Source organism: Schistocerca piceifrons, chromosome X, assembly GCF_021461385.2.
Source record: "Schistocerca piceifrons isolate TAMUIC-IGC-003096 chromosome X, iqSchPice1.1, whole genome shotgun sequence".
In the NCBI taxonomy this organism is placed as follows: domain Eukaryota; kingdom Metazoa; phylum Arthropoda; class Insecta; order Orthoptera; family Acrididae; genus Schistocerca; species Schistocerca piceifrons.
The window spans coordinates 620,792,511-620,815,414 of NC_060149.1; the positions used below are offsets into that span (position 1 = coordinate 620,792,511).

The window sequence follows — 22,904 nt, forward strand, 5'->3', positions numbered from 1 at the left end:
ACAAATATTCGCCTTAAAAAGTCATTCTTAATTTACTGTTTTTCGAACATGTAGACACAGAGCAAATAAAAAGCTAATCTAATGTTTAAAAATATATTTAAAGGAAATTTATATCATTTCAAAATCTTACAATTTTAAACATGGCAGTGGGACACCAAGTGTACAAGCATGTGATATGTGTAATACAGCCAACTGGCTGCAAAAGATTTTACTTGAACTTTGTTTCTACGCCAACTATTGGCATCTTCATCATCAAATTCAAACAATAACCTAAAAAGAATACAAAACCATTAACACAGAAAAATGATAATAGAGGGTTATTGTGCCGATCGGGTTTATGAAGATGCTATACTTACATGTAGCAAGAGATTTAAGAGTAAAATGCTCTTCTCGTACAAAATACTTCATAAGAAGATAATATTTAAACCACGCAAAATTCTGAACATTGGAACTGATATGAAGTTCGTAATTGCCTGTAAAATTGTAGCTACATGGCGTAGCACACTACACGCCGCTAAGTGCTGTAAGAGGAAAAAGTGGCCGAAGTTGCCACAGCTTGGACACAAACCAAGTCGTGCCATCTATTAAGAATCTAACAGATCACCTGCTTAAATTACAAAAATATTTTAACACATAAGCGATAACCTAACAAGTCAGTAGCTAGTATTATGCTAATTGAAATGTAGACATGAGAATGCAACAGCAATTATTCTATACGTCTTGTGTGAAAACGACTACAACGTAATAACGAGGGGAGAGGAAAACCATGTTTTAGAGTCTACTATGAGTAGAAGTAGAGAGTTTTTTGCATTTGTAAGTGAAGGCTTTGCACCACTGAAGAAATTTTTATTACGTAACCAACTGTTGATTCAGAATAAAACAGTCGTTAAAAGAAAGGAGTCTGAAATTTTCTAATTCTTCAAGGATATTACGTTTTAAGCCTTTCTTCTGTGTGCAGGATACTGACGTCATCAACTTTCTTATGCTTATGGCCTGTGATTAATCAACGATCGGCATAGAACATAAATGACCTTTTTTCCAAAGAGATGTTCTTTAGATCTAACAGCAATTTGAATTCCGCAAGATACAGGGCGTAAAAACTGGATAGAAAAAAATTTCTTATTTTCTTTATTGGGAGAAGTGCCGAGAGTAATTATTATTGGTTTCATTTTTTCGAAACATTGTCCACTACTTTTGGTTCGTATTCATTACTGACTGCAATAGTTTGATTTAAATTAACCCCAGCATCGAATTTTCGTCGGCTTAAGGAGTAGAAACAGCTCAATGGATGGAAGAATGAAAAAAGGTTTTTGTGCGAATGAAGGTGTGTTAAACAGGACGGCTCTATTCGATCAGTGGTTTCCTTGCGAGAAACAGTGAAAGAAATATTGATATCAAGTTCAAATGGTTCAAATGGCTCTGAGCACTGTGGGACTTAACATCTGAGGTTATCAGTCCCCTAGAACTTAGAACTACTTAAACCTAACTAACCTAAGGGCATCACACACAGCCATGCCCGAGGCAGGATTCGAACCTGCTACCATAGCGATCGCGCGGTTCTAGACTAGCGCCTAGAACCGCTCGGCCACCCAGGCCGGCTGATATCAAGTATTGTCAGATTCAAATAAATTTACTCGCGGAACTCTTTTTCGGACTCATATTTTAAAGAAATTTTTTCCTTGATATTCGTTAAAATTTTGAAGGATAGACGAGCGCCTTTATTAGGCCATCTGTAAATTAAATGTCTATATGTCTGGAGTACGAAAGAACACCTCTTGGCTGCTAAAACATTAATTTCTCTAAGGAATTTATGAAAATGTCAACAAGAATATTAGCTAACGGACTACCCATTGCAAGAGAGTCTGACTGCTGATAAAACTTCATTGAAATCTGAATTGTTATATTTGAGTACAGTTTGAATTAAATGCACGAGGTCGGTTATCTGCTCATCAGAACTTTATAAAAATAAATTTTTCTACAGTATGAAGTTTTTTTGCACAGGTACGTTCGTGTAAAGCTTTTTAATATCTAACTACAGCCGTTTGGTAATTTGATCACAATTTAAGTCCTACGGGTATGGAAATTAAAGGTTTGAGGAAATAGGACTTTTACATAAATATGTAAAAGCTTTTTTGAATTTCAAACCACGAAATACACTGGTGTCCATAATTAAAGCAAATTAAATTTTAGAAGGTTGCGTTTATTTTGCCACGAACAGTATAAACATGTGATAGTAAAGTAGTAACAATATAAAGAATACGGAACGTAAATAAGTGTTACGTACATAACGTTAGACAAAATGTTCGTTTTTCCTACTTAATGGATTTGTACACACATTCCGACAACTTGTTAATGTGCTCAGTATGGAGTGAGATCACCTGTGTAGCAATACAGGCCCGAAGACGACGGGTGCATGCTGTGAATGATTTAGTCAAGGCAATAAAACCCATTCTTCCAGCAGAGCTGCTCACAAGCCTTTGAGAGTTGGTGTTGGATGCAGACGTGATGCAACTCGCCTTCCTAGTGCATCCCAGATATGCCCTATGGGACTCAAATCGCGAGAGCGAATAGAAAGCGCCAATGCGTGCAGTATCTTCCTGTTCCAAACAAACACCAACCACCTGTACTCTAAGAGGTCGATCACCATCTTCCATCAATACGAAGTTTGGGCCTACAGCTCCTCGCAACAGATGCACATGAGATCCCAAATAAATAAAGGGGGGGGGCGGCGCAAAGGGGGGGGGGCGCAAAGGGGGGGGCGGCGCAAAGGGGGGGGCGGCGCAAAGGGGGGGGGGGCGGCGCAAAGGGGGGGGGGCGGCGCAAAGGGGGGGGCGGCGCAAAGGGGGGGGCGGCGCAAAGGGGGGGGGGAGCAAAGGGGGGTGGGGGGAGCAAAGGGGGGTGGGGGGAGCAAAGGGGGGTGGGAGCAAAGGGGGGTGGGGAGCAAAGGGGGTGGGGGGCAAAGGGGGGTGGGGAGCAAAGGGGGTGGGGCAAAGGGGGGTGGGGCAAAGGGGGGTGGGGCAAAGGGGGGTGGGGCAAAGGGGGGTGGGGCAAAGGGGGGTGGGGCAAAGGGGGGTGGGGCAAAGGGGGGTGGGGCAAAGGGGGGTGGGGCAAAGGGGGGTGGGGCAAAGGGGGGTGGGGCAAAGGGGGGTGGGGCAAAGGGGGGTGGGGCAAAGGGGGGTGGGGCAAAGGGGGGTGGGGCAAAGGGGGGTGGGGCAAAGGGGGGTGGGGCAAAGGGGGGTGGGGCAAAGGGGGGTGGGGCAAAGGGGGGTGGGGCAAAGGGGGGTGGGGCAAAGGGGGGTGGGGCAAAGGGGGGTGGGGCAAAGGGGGGTGGGGCAAAGGGGGGTGGGGCAAAGGGGGGTGGGGCAAAGGGGGGTGGGTCAAGGGGGGGGGCAAGGGGGGGGCAAAGGGGGGGGGGCAAAGGGGGGGGGCAAAGGGGGGGGCAAAGGGGGGGGCAAAGGGGGGGGCAAAGGGGGGGGCAAAGGGGGGGGCAAAGGGGGGGCAAAGGGGGGGGCAAGGGGGGGGGGCAAGGGGGGGGGGGCAAAGGGGGGGGGCAAAGGGGGGGGGGGCAAAGGGGGGGGGGCAAAGGGGGGGCAAAGGGGGGGGGCAAAGGGGGGGGGGCAAAGGGGGGGGCAAAGGGGGGGGCAAAGGGGGGAGGAAAGAGGGGAGGAAAGAGGGGAAGGGGGGGAAGTGGGGGGGAAAGGGGGGAAGGGGGGGAAAGGGGGGAAGGGGGGGAAAGGGGGGAAGGGGGGGAAAGGGGGGAAGGGTGGGAAAGGGGGGAAGGGGGGAAAGGGGGGAAAGGGGGAAAGGGGGGAAGGGGGGGAAAGGGGGGAAGGGGGGGAAGGGGGGGAAAAATGAGAAATTCAGAGTGAGAGCGCATCTTCATCCCACTGCAACACGATTCTACTTGCCTACAGGTAGGTGGTCCCAGAGATTCATAAGACGTTACACGATGGTGCAATCGAACTCGCCAGATTGACATCATATAGTCGACTCAGCATGATTAGGAAGAAATATGGTTACATTCACCTTGTTAGACTCACGACAGAGAAACACAATAAGATCCAGAAACAATCGCTAGAAACTTTATCTTCAGATACATTTTCACTGACTTCATATCTATCAATGTATGTGCCAGTTTTTGTTTTTAGGGTGCAAAAACGAGGATCATACGCACCCATGTCAAAACTATAGAACACGAAGACAGGAGTGTTAAAAAAGAGGACTACACATTAATCCCAGTCGACGTAAGAAGACAGCTAAAAGCAAGGACATGGAGAAATGTCTAACATACACCATAGCGAAAATAAAATGGCCATCGCCATATTGCTACGATGGTTAAAAAGTAAATCGCAGTCAACAACCCGCGCGTCGTTCGCTAAAGCAGCCGGTAACTCAGACGGCAAACCCAAGCGGGAACTTAAATGGTTAAAACATGGGCATTCCATCAGGAAGTGGCGGATAGTTAAAACTTGGGGGCGAAGTGCACAAAGTGATGGGGGAGCGTCACTTAAATGGCAATGTAAAAAAGCAGTGCGCAACACACAATCTAGTTAAAATGACCATCTCACTGCGGGAGGACTGAGAGGCGGTCGTCCAAGCCAATGTGAGAAGCTTAATAACCTGGAGCTTATTCCCATGAAGGAAGGACCAGTGGAGATGCCAAAGCGACATCACCTCCTGACAGATAGAAACAGAGATCATTGGAGGGAATATAAGATCAGTGGGCTGAGGTACGAGGACTGCAGCCTTGGCAGCAGCGTCAGCAGTCTCGTTTCTTGACAGACCGACATGACCAGGAACCCACAAACATCATAGTGTCTCCATCAAGAGTGAGCAAGTGACAGTTTTCCTGGAGCCGTTGCACTAACGGATGGGTGGTGTAAAGCACATGGAGGCCTTAAAGGGCACAGAGGCTGAGCACAGGACACAGTAGGGAAGCCTGTGTCGCCAGGTGTACTCCGTGGGCTGATACAGGGCGAAGCGCTCTGCTGTAAACACTGAGCAGTTTGCCAGAAGCCGATACCAATAAACTTCGGCGCCAGTGACGAAGGCACACCCGACACCACCGTCAGTCCGAAAGCCATCAGCGTATACAAAGGTACTACCGCGAAGTTCTGGGAAAACTCCCAAGAGGATGGTGCACATTAAAGTCACCCATCAGCAGAAATGGATGAGGTAGCTGCCCAGTAAGCTGGAGGAAGTCTTGTCTGGTGACATCGAATGATGGAGGGATGTAAATGGTGCAAAGGGAAAAGTTCAAGTGAGGAAGGAAAAGGCGAACTGCAACAGCTTGATGAAGGGTAGTTAGGGAGATGGGTTGACTATTCATGTCATCCCCTACGAGCAGCATGACTCGCCCATGAGATGGAATACTGACCTCAGGGGAAAGTCAAAGTTGACCAGGAAGAAATGTTGGAGTTTAAAGCGATCATGAGGATGCAATTTCGTTTCCTGGAGAAAGTACAAGTGGACACAGCAATTCCAAAAGCAACTATTCATCCATTTTGTTGGATCGAGGGTCGCGAACATCCCATTGGAGGAGAGTCATGATGAGGAAAAAATCAATGTGTCACCTCAACAGCTGCTGAGTGATATGCTGTGGAGACTGCCTTCTACAGGACACGAAGGCAGGAGGATCCTGCTCCACGAGCTCCACAGAAATATCAACTTTCTTGTGCTGTCGACCTGCAGGGACCAATGCAGAAAAACAGTTGGTGGTGCGCACCGGCGACATAGAGGGTGGCCTGTCGAAAGTATGACTTTATGACACCATCGAAGAGGGTCTTCGAGTCAGTGAAGGAGAAGACCGTTCGTCTTTGTTGGACTTCTTTGAGCTTTTCCGGTTAGCAGAGGAAGATTCAGGTGTTGGTTGGCTGGAGGGATGTAGGAACTCTTCACAGGAGTCCTTTCTGGCCTGCCAGTTATGTAGCTGGTGATTTCGCCCCTTGAGGCGAGAGTTTTGTGGCGTTTTAGGGCGCTCAACTATTGAGGTCATTAGCGCCCAGTCCCAAATGTAAGTGGGCATATAATCTGGTAAAACTCAAGGGGGGCGGGGGACACCAGAAAGTTCTTAAAAAGACGCAGATAAAATAATTAAAAGAGTTAGATGTCTTTGAACAAGTCCGTCAAAGTAATGAGCGTCATCAGCTAAAATTTCATATAAAGTAGATGGCAGAGACAGGACAACACGAGATTTATTAAAACGGGGACACGACAATAAAACATGGAACACTGTCAATGCATCACCACAAGGGCACTGCGGGGCGGGGTCACCGGATAGCAGGTAGCGGTGGCTAAACCGGCAGTGCCCAATCCGCAACCTGGCTGTTGGGAATGGTTGTATGGCCCGGAGCTTATTTTCTGTAAGTGACGACCAAGTATCCCACCATAATGACAAGCCTCTTACGAACAACCCCACAAATGTCAGACGATGGGACACAAAGGGAGGCTGGTCTAGGCAGGAGGACTGCAGCCTTGGCCGCAGCATCAGCAGCCCCATTCCCAGGCACTCCTACATGGCCTGGAACCCACATAAAGCTAACAGGAGAGCCATCATCAGCAAAAGAATGGATGGATTGCTGGATCCATTGCACCAAGAGATGGACCGGATATGGAGCTCCAAGGCTCTGAAGAGCACTGAGTGAATCAGAGCAGAGTACATACAGAGAATGGTGGCGGCGGCGGACATACTGAACAACCTGATTAAGAGCAAGAAGCTCGGCCGAAGAGCAGGAACACTGGTCGAGGAGCCAGTATTTAAAGGTGACGTCCCCGACGACAAAGGCACAGCTGGCACCATCGTAAGTTTTGGAGCTATCAGTGTAAATAAAGGTGTTACTGTCAAGTCGCACACGAAGTTCGGCAAACTGTGAGCAATACACTACATCCGGAGTACCCTCCTTCACGAGCGAGCTGAGGTCAAGATAAATGTGAACCGGAGCCTGGAGCCAAAGTGGTGTTGGGCTCTCACCCTCTATGAAGGTGGTAGGGAGGGCAAAAGCCAATTGAAGCAGGCGACGAAAGCGGACTCCAGGGGCCAGTGGAGCAGACACGCACAACCCATACTGACGGTCGAGAGAATCGGCAAAGAATGACTGATAAGAGGGGTGGTCGGGCATTGACAACAGCCGACAGGCATACCAACAAAGCAGTACATCGCGCCGGTAGATCAATGGTAATTCGGCAGATTCAGCATAAAGACTCTCGGTGGGACTAGTATAGAATGCTCCGGTCACAAGACGTAACCCCCAATGATGGATGGATTTGAGACGGCGTAAGAGGGATGGCCGAGCAGACGAGTAGACGAGGCTCCCATAATCCAGCTTTGATCGGACTATGGACCAATATAAGCGAAGCAGGACAGTGCGATCCGCTCCGCAAGATGAACCACAAGAACATGGAGGACATTAAGGGAACGTGTACAACGGACAGCCAAGTAAGAGACATGCGGAGACCAACAAAGTTTCCTATCCAGTGTGAGCCCTTAAAAATTCGTTGTCTCCACAAATGGGAGAACAATGGGACCAAGATGTAAGGATGGTGGAAGGAATGCTTTATATCGCCCAAAGTTGATGCAAATGATGTTCTCTTCAGAGAACCGGAAGCCATTAGCCACACTCCATGAGTATAGGCTGTCAAGACAACGCTGAAGGCAGTGCTCCAGGAGGTATGTTCTCTGGGCACCGCAGTAGAGCGCGAAGCCATCGACGAAAAGAGACCCTGAGACGTTTGGTGGAATGCAATCCATAATTGGATTGATCGCCATTGGAAAAAGGGCTACGTTCAAAACTGAGCCCTGAGGCACTCCGTTCTCCTGGAGGAAGACGGAGGACAATACGGAACCCACATGTACCATAAACATTCGATCGGTTAAAAATGAATCAATAAAAAGGGCAGGCGACCACATAGGCCCACCTGTGCATAGTGCAGGGGATACCTCCTCTCCAACAGGTATCGTAAGCCTTCAAGTCGAAGAACACAGCTACCGTTTGGCACGTACACAAACAATTGTTCATGATGAACGTCGACAAGATCACAAGATGGTCAACAGCGGAGCGGCGTCGACGAAAGCCGCATTGAACATTGGTAAGTAGGAGTCGAGATTCAAGAATCCAAACCAACAGAGCATTAACCATGCGCTCCATCACCTTACAGACACAGCTTGTAAGAGAAATGGAGCGGTAACTAGAAGGAAGGTGTCTATCCTTCCCAGGTTTGGGTATGGGAACAACGATGGCCTCACGCCAGCGCATGGGGACCTGACCTTCAGTCCAGACGCGATTGTAGGTACGAAGAAGAAAGCATTTGCTGCCGGAGAAAGATGTGTCAGAATCTGAACGTGAATGGCATCTGGCCCCGGAGCAGAGGACCGGGACAGTGCAAGTGCACGTTCGAGTTCCTGCATGGTAAAGGGGGCATTATAATCTTCCAGATTTATCGAGTGGAAGGAAGGTCGCCGAGCCTCTTCTGCCTCTTTTCTAGGAAGGAAGATAGGGTGGTAATGTGCGGAGCTTGAAAACTCCGCGAGAAAGCGGCCGAAGGCGTTGGAGACATCCACAGGGTCCACAAGTACCTCATTACCTGAAATCAGGCCAGGTATCGAGTAGTGGGACTTAATGCCCGACAGCTGGCACAGACCACCCCAGACGACAGAAGATGGTTGGTTGGTTGGTTGAGGTTTAAGGGACCAAACAGCAAGGTCATCAGTCCCTTGTTTCAAATATGCACCATTCCGCTAATGGGACGACTCAGTAAAGTCAGATCAATAAAACCAAAAAAGGGGAAAAACGTAAAAAGGCAGTCATGTTGTCATTGGTAAAAAACAAAATGAGGGAAGTCGGCAAGAGAACGAACCCAACACTATGCTGAAGCAGCATAGGCAAGACCACCTGTGACTTAAAAGGTAAAACTGCTATAATGTAGAAAGTACGTATGGGAATAGAAAGACTAACCAAGCCTTAAAAAAAAAAGGGTAAAAACAGAGTAAAAGGGGAAGAAAAGAGGAATTCGGTCAGGGAGGTGAATCAGGAATCTCCGAACGCTGCTTACAGTGGGAGACACCCAAACACTCACCACCCCGCCCCAACACCAGAGAGAGATTACAAACCTTAAAACTGAGAATAAAAACCACTTTCCCAGAGGAAACCGAGAACCAGAGAGACCATCCGAGAATCGTCAGCCAACATCAAAGGTAAAGTGTGGGGGAGCCTGTACTTAGCACGTAGAGCCAAAAGAAGGGGGCATTCAACCAAAATGTGGGCTACTGACTGGAAGGCTCCACAACCACATAGTGGGGGTGGCTCATCACGCAAAAGAAAATCATGGGTCAACCGAGTATGACCAATGCAGAGACGACACAGTGTGGTCGAGTCCTTTCGGGAGACGCGAAAGCAAGAACGCCACGGGCCTGGTGTCACCTTATTTGCACGAAGTTTATTAGACAGGGGAGTAGCCTCCCAAGAATTGGCCCATGACTGTGCGAAGTGGAATTTGATGTGAAGCCGTAATTCCGCTGCAGGAGGGGCTACAGAAAACGGGGGGTAAGTAACTGCTCCCCCAGCCAAACGATCAGCGAGCTCATTACCCAGGATACCCACATGGCCAGGGACCCAAAGGAAGTCAATAGAACAAGCAGCATGGTGAATATCAGCGAGATGGTCATGGATGGCAGAGACCAAGGGATGGCGCGAAGAACACCGGTCAATAGCAAGAAGGCCACTCATCGAGTCGGTGCATAACAAAACGCGGTTGTGTTGGGACTGTTTAATAAAGGTATGAGCCTGGGAAATTGCCATCAATTCCGCAGTAAACACCCCACATGTAGGTGGCACCAGATGACTTTCCGTTCCAACAGAGGACGTCAAGGTATACCCAACACGATCAGCAGATTTAGAGCCATCAGTGTAAAAAACAACAGCATCCCGAAACTCCCACAAAATTTGGCGGAAAAAGGAACGGAACACCACCGGGGGGATGGAATCTTTCGGACCGCGGAGGAGATCCATCCGAAGTCGAGGCCGAGAAACTAACCAAGGAGGAGTGGAGGGGAGGGAGTGAGGAAGACAGGACAAAGAAGGCAGCTGAAAATCACGGCAAAGAGACGCAAGGCGCGGCCCAACCGGTAAACCCGCCTGAGGGCGGGAGTCGGGTGGGCGACGTCCATGGTCTGGGAACAGGAGACGACAGAAGAGGGAGTAAAACTGTTGAAGGAGCTTGTGAAAGAGGCCCAACAAGCTTTTTTCACGTCGTCGATCACGGATAGCGTCTCTCCAAGCCTCATTCCACCAGGGGACTGAAACGCAGCGTGAAGAAGAGGTAGTACGAGGAATGGAACATTCTGCAGCATTGATAACAGCCATGAGGTATTCAACCTGACTGTCACAGCTGAGAAAATCTTGGTCCAGAAAGGTCGTCAGGGAGGAGTAAAGTCCCCTGTCAGCTTTCAGTTTGTTCCAGCTCGAAGGACGAGGGGATGGGGTGTGGTGAAGGAGACGAACGACACAAGGGAAATGGTCGCTCGAATAGGTGTCAAAGGACATACCGCTCGAACCGACGAGCAAGCGTGGTAGACCAGATCGAGAGGTCCATTGGGAGTAGGTATGAGTAGAGTCGAAGAGGAAAGTCGGGGCACCAGTATTGAGGCAGGCAAGATTGAGATAGTTGAAAACATTCACGAAGGGGGAGCCTCTCTGACAGGATGCAGGAGAACCCTGAAAGGGATGATGGGCATTGAAGTCGCCAAACAATAAAAACGGCGGAGGAAGCTGAGCAATGAGGTGCATCATGTCAGCCCAACTAACTGCGGATGACGATGGAGTGTAGACAGTACAAACAGAAAGAGTAAAGGCAGAAAGTGTAATACGGACAGCTATTGCTTGGAGTGGGGTGGTCGATGGGATGGGATGGTAATAGACATCGTCCCGAACGAGCAACATGACCCCACCATGAGCTGGAATACCGTCCACAGGGGTTAGGTCAGATCGCTCTATAGTGGGTAAAATCAATATGGTCAGTTGGGTGTAACTTCGTTTCCTGGAGACCAAGGACGAGCAGGCAATGCAGGCGGAGGAGCAGTTTTCATTCCTCCCGGTTAGATCGAATACCTCTTATGTTCCAATGTAACAAGGCCATCGCTAGTCAAAAAAGAGGGGGAACGAAATGGGTGAAGAGCTGGTCACCTCGACGGCCGCAGAGGGCCAGGTTTCGAGGGAACATCGCCACAACCGTCGGGAGGCGGATCCTGTTCCATCGAGTCGTCGCCAGCTGCACCCACATTCCTGGATTGTGCAGGAGGGGCAGCATCGTCCGCCGACCACAGGCCAGCTGAGCACCTGGCAGCAGAGCGTCCTGGTGAAACTGAGGACAGCCGGGTGCAGCGACTGTCGGATGGAGCATCAGACGAAACGCACTGGGGTGGAGAGAGGGGATAGAGACTACTTCTTTGAAGCCTTCTTGGAAGACCAATGAGTCACAGGGATGGTGAGGGCTGGTCCTGAAGAAAGTCCTCACGCTCAAGGTCCTTTTTGGAACGCCGGACCTCAGAAGCCGGGGTCCATAACGTTTCCCCGATGGACGCCTGAGAAGGGGATCGCTTCTCAGGCGGCGGTGGCGGAGTGGCTCCTGGGATCAAGGGGGGGCAACGGCCGCAAGGGAGGATGATTTAGAAGGGAGGGATTTGGGAAGCGGAGGCATAGACCCCAGATGGGGTGAGGTGGTGGAGAGGGGACGCGATAGTGGTGAGGATACTACGGAAGGAGTGGACACGACTGAAGCAAACGACATTGTCAACACCACGGGATGGAGGCGGTCATATTTCTTCCTGGCCACCGAATAAGACAGACGGTCCAAGGTTTTCAATTTTTGTATCTTCTCCTTCTGATATGCGGGGCAGTCAAAAGATCTAGGAGAGTGGAGGCCAGTACAATTGACGCACCAAGGTGGTGGGGTCCATATATGTCTCTCACGAAGAGGACGCCCACAATCGCCACAAAGGGGCTCAGCATCACACCGTGGCGACATGTGCCCGAAGCACAAACATCGAAAGCATTGCATAGGAGGCGGGACGTAAGGTCATACGTCGCACCGGTAGCACATCACCTTTACCTTCTACATCTACATCTATATCTATACTCCGCAAGCCACCCAACGGCATATGGCGGAGGGCACTTTACGTGCCACAGTCATTACCTCCCTTTTCTGTTCCATTCGCGTATGGTTCGCGGGAAGAACGACTGTCAAAGCCTCCGTGCGCGCTCGAATCTCTCTAATTTTACATTCGTGATCTCGGGAGGTATAAGTAGGGGGAAGCAATATATTCGATACCTCATCCAGAAACGCACCCTCTCGAAACCTGGCGAGCAAGCTACACCGCGATGCAGAGCGCCTTTCTTGCAGAGTCTGCCACTTGAGTTTGCTAAACATCTCCGTAACGCTATCACGGTTACCAAATAACCCTGTGAGGAAACGCGCCGCTCTTCTTTGGATCTTCTCTATCTCTTCCGTCAACCCGATCTGATACGGATCCCACACTGATTAGCAATACTCAAGCATAGGTCGAACTAGTGTTTTGTAAGCCACCTCCTTTGTTGATGGACTACATTTTCTAAGGACTCTCCCAATGAATCTCAACCTGGTACCCACCTTACCAACAATTAATTTTATATGATCATTCCACTTCAAATCGTTCCGCACGCATACTCCCAGATATTTTACAGAAGTAACTGCTACCAGTGTTTGTTCCACTATCATGTAATCATACAGTAAGGGATCCTTCTTTCTATGTATTCGCAATACATTAATTTGTCTATGTTAAGGGTCAGTTGCCACTCCCTGCACCAAGTGCCTATCCGCTGCAGATCATCCTGCATTTCGCTACAATTTTCTAATGCTTCTACTTCCTTGTATACTACAGCATCATCCGCAAAAAACCGCATGGAACTTCCGACACTATCTACTAGGTCATTTATATATATTGTGAAAAGCAATGGTCCCATAACACTCTCCTGTCTAAAATGCATTTTACGATTGCCTTTAACTTTTTCCATAAACACTCACTCAACATTGTCAGTGTCGGAACAGAATTTTCGTTTTGATCTGTTAGGTAGTCTGAAATCTGCCTTCTATTACACTTGCTGAACAGATAAACCTTCCTCCATTTTTTATATTTCTATTAACTTCCATATTCGGGGATGCTGCAACGGCCTTATGATCACTGATTCCCTGTTCTGCACATACAGAGTCGCAAAGATCGGTCCTGTTTGTTATCAGTAGGTCCAAGATGTTATCTACACAAGTCTGTTCTCTGTTTAATTGCTCGAGGTAATTTTCGGATAGTTTACTCAGTATAATGTCACTCGACTCTCTGTCCCTACCACCCGTCCTAAACATCTGAGTGTCCCAGTCTGTATCTGGTAAATTGAAATCTAAGACTATAACATGCTGAGAAAATTTATATGAAATGTATTCCAAATTTTCTCTCAGTTGTTTTGCCACTAATGCTGCTGAGTCGGGAGGATGGTAAAAGGAGCCAATTATTAACCTATCTCGGTTGTTGAGTGTAACCTCCATCCATAATAATTCACAGGACCTATCCACTTCTACTTCACTACAGGATAAATTACTACTAACAGCGACGAACACGCCACCACCGGTTGCATGCAATCTATCCTTTCTAAACACCATCTGTGCCTTTTTAAAAATTTCGGCAGAATTTATCTCTGGCTTCAGCCAGCTTTCCGTACCTAGAACGATTTCAGCTTCGGTACTTTCTATCAGCGCTTGAAGTTCCGGTACTTTACCAATGCAGCTTCGACGGTTTACAATTACAATACCGATTGCTGCTTGGTCCCCACATGTCCTGACTTTGCCCTGCACCATTTGAGGCTGTTGCCCTTTCTGTACTTGCCCGAGGCCATCTAACCTAAAAAACCGCCCAGTCCACGCCACACAACCCCTGCTACCCGTGTAGCTGCTTGCTGTGTGTAGTGGACTCCTGACCTATCCAACGGAACCCGAAACCCCACCACCCTATGGCGCAAGTCGAGGAACCTGCAGGATTCAGACCCTCCACTCGGCTCTGTAATAAACGTCTGCAGTCAGACCTGTCGACGATGCAGCAGATGGTGAGCTCTACTTTCATCCCGCTAGTGAGACTGGCAGTCTTCACCAAATCAGATAGCCGCCGAGGGGCGGGGGAGGGGGGAGGGGGGAGGGGGGAGGGGGGAGGGGGGAGGGGGGAGGGGGGAGGGGGGAGGGGGGAGGGGGGAGGGGGGAGGGGGGAGGGGGGAGGGGGGAGGGGGGAGGGGGGAGCAAAGGCACTGAAGGGGGGAAGGGGGGAGCAAAGGCACTGAAGGGGGGAAGGGGGGAGCAAAGGCACTGAAGGGGGGGCAAAGACAAGGAAGGGGGAAGGGGTGGGGGCAAAGACAAGGAAGGGGGAGGGGGTGGGGGCAAAGACAAGGAAGGGGGAAGGGGTGGGGGCAAAGACAAGGAAGGGGGAAGGGGTGGGGGCAAAGACAAGGAAGGGGGAAGGGGTGGGGGCAAAGACAAGGAAGGGGGAAGGGGTGGGGGCAAAGACAAGGAAGGGGGAAGGGGTGGGGGCAAAGACAAGGAAGGGGGAAGGGGTGGGGGCAAAGACAAGGAAGGGGGAAGGGGTGGGGGCAAAGGCAAGGAAGGGGGAAGGGGTGGGGGCAAAGGCAAGGAAGGGGGAAGGGGTGGGGGCAAAGGCAAGGAAGGGGGAAGGGGTGGGGGCAAAGGCAAGGAAGGGGGAAGGGGTGGGGGCAAAGGCAAGGAAGGGGGAAGGGGTGGGGGCAAAGACAAGGAAGGGGGAAGGGGTGGGGGCAAAGACAACTACACGAACAGCTTAATCTAGGTGCTCCATCCTTCGACGCTTTACATGACCTACTGCTGCGCCAATTCCCTTGCATAGCTGATTACTCAACGTGCACATTAAACTTGTTATACAATTCGTGGCTATCGTAATAGAATTTGGGAGAGTTGGGAAAAGTAATTATACATTGAAGTTTGAAAGTAAACAAAGACATTACACAGGAAATTAAATATCGAATGATAAACAATTAGGACACAGCATTCATTATTACACCTTCACTTATTTTTTTAGCTGACGGTACAGTCACTTCCTGACAAACTGCAATCTATGTTACCGAATGTTTTGACAGTATTTGTGGGTGACCAGCTTGCTTACGGTCATCTGCACGAGGTTTACTACACTACTGGCCATTAAAATTGCTACACCACGAAGATGACGTGCTACAGACGCGAGATTTAACCGACAGGAAGAAGATACTGTGATATGCAAATGATTAGCTTTTCAGAGCAGTCACACAAGGTTGGCGCCGGTGGCGACACCTACAACGTGCTGACATGAGGAAAGTTTCCAATAGATTTCTCATACACAAACAGCAGTTGACCGGCATTGCCTGGTGAAACGTCGTTGTGATTCCTAGTGTGAGGAGGAGAAATGCATACCATCACGTTTCCGACTTTGATAAAGGTCAGATTGTAGCGTATCCCGATTGCGGTTTATCGTATCGCGACATTGCTGCTCGCGTTGGTCGAGATCCAATGACTGTTAGCAGAATATGAAATCGGTGGGTTCAGGAGGGTAATACGGAACGCCGTGCTGGATCCCAACGGCCTCTTATCACTAGCAGTCGAGATGACAGACATCTTATCCGCATGGCTGTAACGGATCATGCAGCCACGTCTCGGTCCCCGAGTCAACAGATGGGGACGTCTGCAAGACAACAACCATCTGCACGAACAGTTCGACGACGTTTCCAGCAGCATGGACTATCAGCTCGGAGACCATGGCTGCAGTTACCCTTGACGCTGCATCACAGACAGGAGCGCCTGCGATGGTGTACTCAACGACGAACCTGGGTGCACGAATGGCGAAACGTCATTTTTTAGGATGGCTCCAGGTTCGGTTTACAGCATCATGATGGTCGTATCCGTGTTTGGCGACATTGCGGTGAACGCACATTGGAAGCGTGTATTGGTCATCGCCATACTGGCGTATCACCCAGTCATTGGTATGGGGTGCCATTGGTTACACATCTCGGTCACCTCTTGTTCAGATTGAACGATGGATGTTGCATTTCAGATGTGTTACAACCCCTGGCTCCACCCTTCATTCGATCCCTGCGAAACCCCACATTTCAGCAGGATAATGCTCAATCGAATGTTGCAGTTCCTATACGGGCCTTTCTGGATACAGAAAATGTTCAACTGGTGCCCTGGTCAGCACATTCTCCAGATCTCTACTACCCAATTGAAACCGTCTGGTCAGTGGTGGCCGAGCAACTGGCTCGTCACAATACGCCAGTCACTACTCTTGATGAACTGTGGTGTCATGTTGAAGCTGCATGGGCAACTGTACCTGTATACGCCATCCAAGCTCTGTTTGACTCAATGCCCAGGCGTATCAAGACCGTTATTACGGCTAGAGGTGGTGGTTCTGGGTACTGATTTCTCAGGATCTATGCACCCTAATTACGTGAAAATGTTATCACATGTCAGTCCTAGTATAATATATTTGTCCAATGAATACCCGTTTATCATCTGCATTTCTTCTTAGTGTAGCAAATGTAATTGCCAGTAGTGTATTTCATCTCTTAATTAGTCACAGAAATGGGTCAGTCGAGTAACCACATCGCTCAATGCAGACTGAATTGCTTTACTTTTACGTATCGTTTGGACGCCTTGGGAAGTAATGTGTTACTACAATATACGCAGAGAAGTTCAGTTTAATGCCGTAAGAAAAGCAGATATGAAGCACTTTTATGACAATACTACCATTCCTGGAGATTTTTAACGAGGTCAGTCATCTCCTTGATGTGCTGATTGCTGTCCTCGCGTTTAAGATGGATAGCACAAATCATCACCCCTCCCCCCCAACAATGGTCCTTGCCGTTGGTGGGGATCCTTGTGCGCCTCAGGGATACATATAGTCGTACCGTAGGTGCAACCACAATGGTGGGCTATCTGTTGAGAGGCCAGAGAAACGTGTGTTTCCTGAAGAGGGCAGCGGCCTTTTCAGTAGCTGCAGGGGTAACAGTCTACATGATTGACTGATCTTGCCTTTTAACATTAACCAAAAAGGCCTTACTTGTGCTTGTACTGCGAACGGCTGAAAGCAAGAGGGAACTACAGCCGTAATCTTTCCCGAGAGCATGCAGCTCGTCTGTATGGTTAAATGACATCCTCTTGGGTAAAATAGTTCCCCATTCGGATCTCCGGGCTAAAGAGTCATTTAGCTCTGAAACAATTAGACACACACACACACACACACACACACACACACACACACACACACACACACACACACAGGTTAAAAATCATGAAAGGTTGACTATATGGAAGAGACCTGGAGACACCGCAAGGTTTCAGATAGAATGAGATTTTCAATCTGCAGCGGAGTGCCAGGAAGTTTCAGGTTTCAGATAGATTGTGTAACGGTAAGATTTAGGAACCAGGTTTTAAACTGCAAGATCTCCCCGATCTCTGAGGAAGATTAGTTTGGATTCCGGAGAAATGTAGGAACACGCGAGGCAGTACTGACCCTACGACTTGGCATAGAAGACAGGTTAAGGAAACTTATACGTTTATAGCATTTATAGGCTTAGAGAAAGCTTTTGAAAGTGTTGACTGGAATAGCCTCTTTCAAATTCTGAAGGTAGCAGGGGTCAAATACAGGGAGCGAAAGGCTATTTACAATTTGTACAGAAACGATATGTTAATTATAAGACTCGCAGGAGCACGAAAGGCAAGCAGTGGTTGAGAAGGGTGTGAGACAGGGTTGTAGCCTATCTCCGATGCTATTCAACCTGTATATTGAGCAAGCAGTAAAGGAAACAAAACAAAAATTTGGAGAAAGATTTCAAGTCCTCGGGGAACAAATAAGAACGGTAAGGTTTGCCGATGACATTGTAATTCTGTCAGACCCAGCAAAGGACTTGGAAAATCAGTTGAATGGAACGGACACTGTCTTTAAAGGATGATATAAGATGAACATCAACAAAAGCGAAATGAGAATAATGGAGTTTTAATTAAATCAAGTGATGCTGAGCGAATTACATTAGGAAATGAGACACTTAAGGAGTTTTGCTATTTGGGGAGCAAAATAACTGATGATGGACGAAGTAGGGAGGATATAAAATGTAGACTGGCAGTGGCAAGAAAAGAGTTTCTGAAAATGGGAAATTTGTTAACATCGAGTATAGATTAAAGTGTCAGAAAGTCCTTTCTTAGAGTATTTGTGTGGATTGTAGCCATGTGTGGAAATGAAACTTTGGAGATAAATAATTTAGACGAGAAGAGAATAGAAGCTTTTGAAATGCAGTGCTACGGAAGAATGCTGAAGATCAGATGGGTAGATCATGTAACTAATGAGGAGGTGCTGAATGGAATTGGGGAGAAGAGAAATTTGTGGTACAACCTGACTATAAGAAGGTTTGTTGGTCGTTGGTAGAACATATTCTGAGGCGTCAAGCGATCACTAAGTACTGGAGCGGAACGTTGGGGGAGGGGGTGGGTTAAAAATTGTAGAGGGAAACCAAGAGATGAATACGCTCTAAACAGATTCAGGAGAATGTAGGTTGCAGCAGTTATTCAGGATGGAGTATCATGGAGAGCTTCATCAAACTAGTCTTTGGACTGAAGACCACAACAACAGCACAAATTATAGGAGATTCCTGAAGCTCTCTGTATTAAGTGAGAAACCTATGATAGAAGATAGATAAGTAAATTAATGTTTTTAAAGAAAGTGCACTTACAGAAACAACTTACAACACATAGCAAACATTTACTAGAAAATAATGACGATACAGAAGCCATGGACGGCTGTTTCATCAATCTGAACTGCTTTAAGAGGATTTACTACACTTGCTAAATGTCCCATGACTGAAGCCTGATTTTCAACATCTTTTTTTTTCAGATCGTTCTCACTTAAGGCTGCTGATATAACCCTTTGTTTTCCGCTTCAGATGGTATACATGCAGTGTGACACCAGGTACAAGCCTGTAATTTTTCGGCCCCAAATTTAGAAGATTATTACAGAATATTCCTGAAGTATAGTATCCAAAACTGCTACCGCTATCTCAATATTTGTTCATAATTTTTTTCATATTACGATAATAATGAGTAGACAAAGTTTGAATTTAACAAAATTTTATCTGCGTAAATTTTTCGAACATTTTCCTAGAATTTAGCCAGTTGTAAAATGCATACATATTTTAGCACGACAAGGACAGAGGATGAGAAGGAAAAGTGTCTTTCGAAAGTTCCATCTTAAATGGTTTATTATTGTGTTTATTACAGTGTTACATGAACAATTCAAACTGGCATTTTATGACTAGCGTACAAGTTTTATATTTGTTACAAGACAAACTTTGCTTTTTTTCGCTTTTAACATCAAAGTTTTATGGAACACGTGGAATTTATTCCCAACATGCATGCAATTCCTGATCTCATCAAGATGACTTATTAACCTAGTAAAATTCTATACGAATACCATGTAATATACATTAAAGCTTCGTTATCTATTTTGCACACACCTATAAAACCTTTTTATTATAGAGTTCTTTTAAAACGGCAGTTAGCACTGCCTAATGTGAGCACAATTGCTTTCGCAACCATTTACTTTTAGTATCATCACAGACACAGTTTGCTGCTCTGAGCTTGAGATGGACTAAAATTATTTCTATTATTACTATTGTGTTAGAACTGGTTGCTTCAGTACTTCATCTATTTTAATACGCTACTCACACTACTACGAAATTCCGTTTAACATCCAAAGTAGGCTGTATCGATATAAGCTTTCTAAGACTGTTCTCACTGGCAAGGCTAAAATATGAAAGTCATATACAAATGGAAATTGAGAACAGTAGCAATATTTTGGAGAAAAGCAGTAAAATTATTCCACAAAGCCTATTTAATCATCAGTTTCATGCTCAGCAAGTAGATTTGCATCGCCGTGCCCGCAACGATGTTTTGCCTTTAACATTTAATTGATGTAGTGCCTGCATGTATGAACATACATATTTTCTACTAAACTACAGGTCAAGTGTTATTCGAGTAGTTGAAGCCATTTTTCTGTATCATCTATAGAATTCTCTACTTTTTCTACCACGTCGCCTATCCTCTCATGAATCTGTGACTCCATCATCTGTAATCTATACCGTATGTGATCGCGCGCCTCATCTATCCTCCACTTCAACTGATCGTCCACATCGCCAAATCTGTGGGCAGTGTGGCTCCGCGTCTCGAGATCCCTCGTCTCCAGATGGCCTGTAATTTCCTTAATTCTTGACGTAGTTTCGTTCAACAGCTCCACTAACATTTCTGTTACATCATAGCTAACTTCCTCCAGTTTCCGCTCCAGCTGATCCAAGACCTCTTTAAGTCTCTCTCTCATAGCTTGATCAGTTTCACTTAACCTCAGATCTAACTGCTCCTCTATGCAGCTGAGCTTCTGCTCTACTTTCTTTTCGACCTCTTCGATTCCCTGTTCAAGTTTTTCTGCGGCACCATTGAAGCCTTGCCACAAGAGAATCTGCTGCTGATCAAGCATCTGCCATGTCAGCTGTTGTACCTGATCGAATTTGTGTCCAGTTAGTTCTTTCATATCGTCCAGACTGCTGTCTAGCTGATTTTGCATTTGATTAACTAGATCCAGCACCTTACCTTCGACTTCATCCATTCTCAGTTCAAGCTTGTCTTTTACTTCATTTAGCCGCTGCACCACTTGCTCCCTTAATTGATCGAGCCTCCGTTGTGTGAAGATGGATTCTTCTTCTATTCTTTGCTCTTGTTCGTCTTTCACTTCATCCAACCTTTTGGTCAGAAATTCTCTTAAATACTCGTACCTCCTTTCGATGAGATCCTTTACCTCTTCAAACCACTGTTCAAGACAAGTGTGGACTTCATCTAACCTGAGGTCAGAGTGCTCTTCTACACTGTTGAGCCTCATATCCACAGCACGTTGCACCTCATCTAGACTAGGGACGCTCATGCTTCGCAAGTAAGTCAATCTCTGGTCGAATCTCTGTTGCACATTGTCAAACATTTTCTTCAGCTCGTCTCTCTGTTCTATGAAACTTCCTTGTAACTGTTTTTCCTCGTCCACCAAATTCTGGTTTATTCGATCACTTACTTCGTGGAGCAACACCATGAGCTGATTTTTCTCCTCTTCATCTCTGTCATCTAAATATTTCTCCATCGTTAGAACCATCGCTTGCACTTGCTCATGCACTTCTATAAGCTTTGGTTCGACTGAGAAACTCACAGCTGTATGCTGCCGTTTCAGATTTTCTTGTACGTCGACTAGCCTTTGGCGTTGCTTCTCTAGAACTGCAACTAATCTCTCACCTAAGGTTGACTGCATGTTCACTATCTTTTCCCCAAGTTGCTTCTGTACTGTCGCCAGTCTCTCCCCCACCTCATCCACCAGAGAAAGTCTTACTTCAACCTGATCTTTAACTGAAGATCTTCTCTGTTCAACTGTGCTTTCTACAATATTAACTGTCCGATTGAGCTGACTCTTCAGTTCGCCGAATCGTTGCGACAAATATTTCTCCATGTATGCCAGTTTCTCTCTGAACTGTCGTTGGACTGCAGCCATGCTTTCCATCCACTCTTGGTCTTCTTGAGCCATTTCCACCAGATGTGAATGCTGTGACACACTCAACGGTTCTGTCAGTGAAGCTTTTGAGTTTGCTTCCTGACGCTGACCATGACAAGAAATCTGTCTAGTCAGAGGCAATTCCATTTGCTGACTGATAGGCTTGTGGTTTTTGTCTGGAGTGAGGTTCCGTTGCTTCCCATAGTTTTGGCCCATTTCTTCCAAGACGTCGAGTCTAGTCGTTTAACGTGCTTACTTCTTTTAGTTTATAGCCTCGACCGATGTGTCAGGACAGCCTACAACAAAAAGAAATCACAGCTTGTTATGTTTGTTTCCTGCTGAATAACTAAATTATTCCTTAAATAAGGCACACTAAATCCATTTCTAAAATCTTCACATTTGTTTTGGCACAATATGTGAAGTTCATAGCAAAATATCAATTAGGGATGAAATAAGATTTGTTGACAGCGACTACGTGTTTAAAGGAACTCTACATCTGGGTTGTCAGTCCCTCGTTGCACAGGAAATTCGCGTAAAACTAAGAATACTCTAAGAAGGTTCGTCCCAGACAATATTACTAAAATTTTGCGAGAAAATGACAATGGGCTAAAGAATCATTTAGCTGAAACAATTAGATACACACACAAAAATTTTAAATAAAATTCTCTTTTCCTCAGTTAACGTCTGTCAGCACCTATACCATCGTCCGCAAGTATCTGGGGTAGCTAGGTGGACAGGTTGATGGCTCTTCTCGAATTAGCCAGCAGGGCACATTCTGTGAGAATATGAGTCATCGTGAGAAGACTGCCACAACTGCTTTAAGGGCAGGCTTCTTGACGCACAAAGGAACTCGTGGCTAAGTCTGGTGCTGCGAGAAACAGTCGGCACAGTACAATTACGTCTTTTCTAGAGGACTGCAGAGAAGTATTCCAGGCCCTGGTCGTCATCTTTATTGCACTCAGCTTGTGGAGATTAGTGGTAGCTGCCATTCCATATCCAAGGTTTTCAAAATCTGATGGAACAGTTGCAATCTTAGGCCAATGCCAAGTACTCTGAGTTCAAGTTTGTCTCCCGTGGTTGCGTCTGTAGTCAGTTTGTAACCAAGTTCATTTCCCTGAATACCCACATGGCTTGGTGTCCTCATCACTTACTTTCATTCCAGAGCTGTAGAGGTCAACTAATGGGTTTTTGTAATTTAGGGAACAGAAGGTTTTTGGCTGAGTACTGAGATGCGTTTGAAGTGTTTCGTGGAGTCTCTGTAAACCAG

At 46.9% G+C, this 22,904-nt stretch overlaps 2 protein-coding genes across 2 annotated transcripts in view; one reads left to right on the forward strand and one right to left on the reverse strand.

Moving 5' to 3' along the window:
- The window catches only part of LOC124722555 (octapeptide-repeat protein T2-like), a 62,674-nt gene extending 43,329 nt beyond the window's left edge, over positions 1 to 19,345 (forward strand). The window contains exon 3 of the mRNA XM_047247697.1: positions 19,336 to 19,345. Coding sequence (XP_047103653.1) covers positions 19,336 to 19,345 — 10 coding nt within the window. The remainder of the gene's footprint in view (positions 1 to 19,335) is intronic.
- A 738-nt stretch (positions 19,346 to 20,083) lies between these two features.
- On the reverse strand, positions 20,084 to 21,670 carry LOC124722557 (putative leucine-rich repeat-containing protein DDB_G0290503). Its single transcript, XM_047247698.1, has one exon. The coding sequence runs from the start codon at positions 21,668 to 21,670 to the stop codon at positions 20,084 to 20,086; it is 1,587 nt and encodes a 528-aa protein (XP_047103654.1).
- Positions 21,671 to 22,904: the final 1,234 nt, after the last annotated feature.

Bases quoted from the DNA above. Each gene is read 5' to 3' on its own strand.
- LOC124722557 (XM_047247698.1), bottom strand. From the start codon at position 21,670: ATGGCTCAAGAAGACCAAGAGTGGATGGAAAGCATGGCTGCAGTCCAA.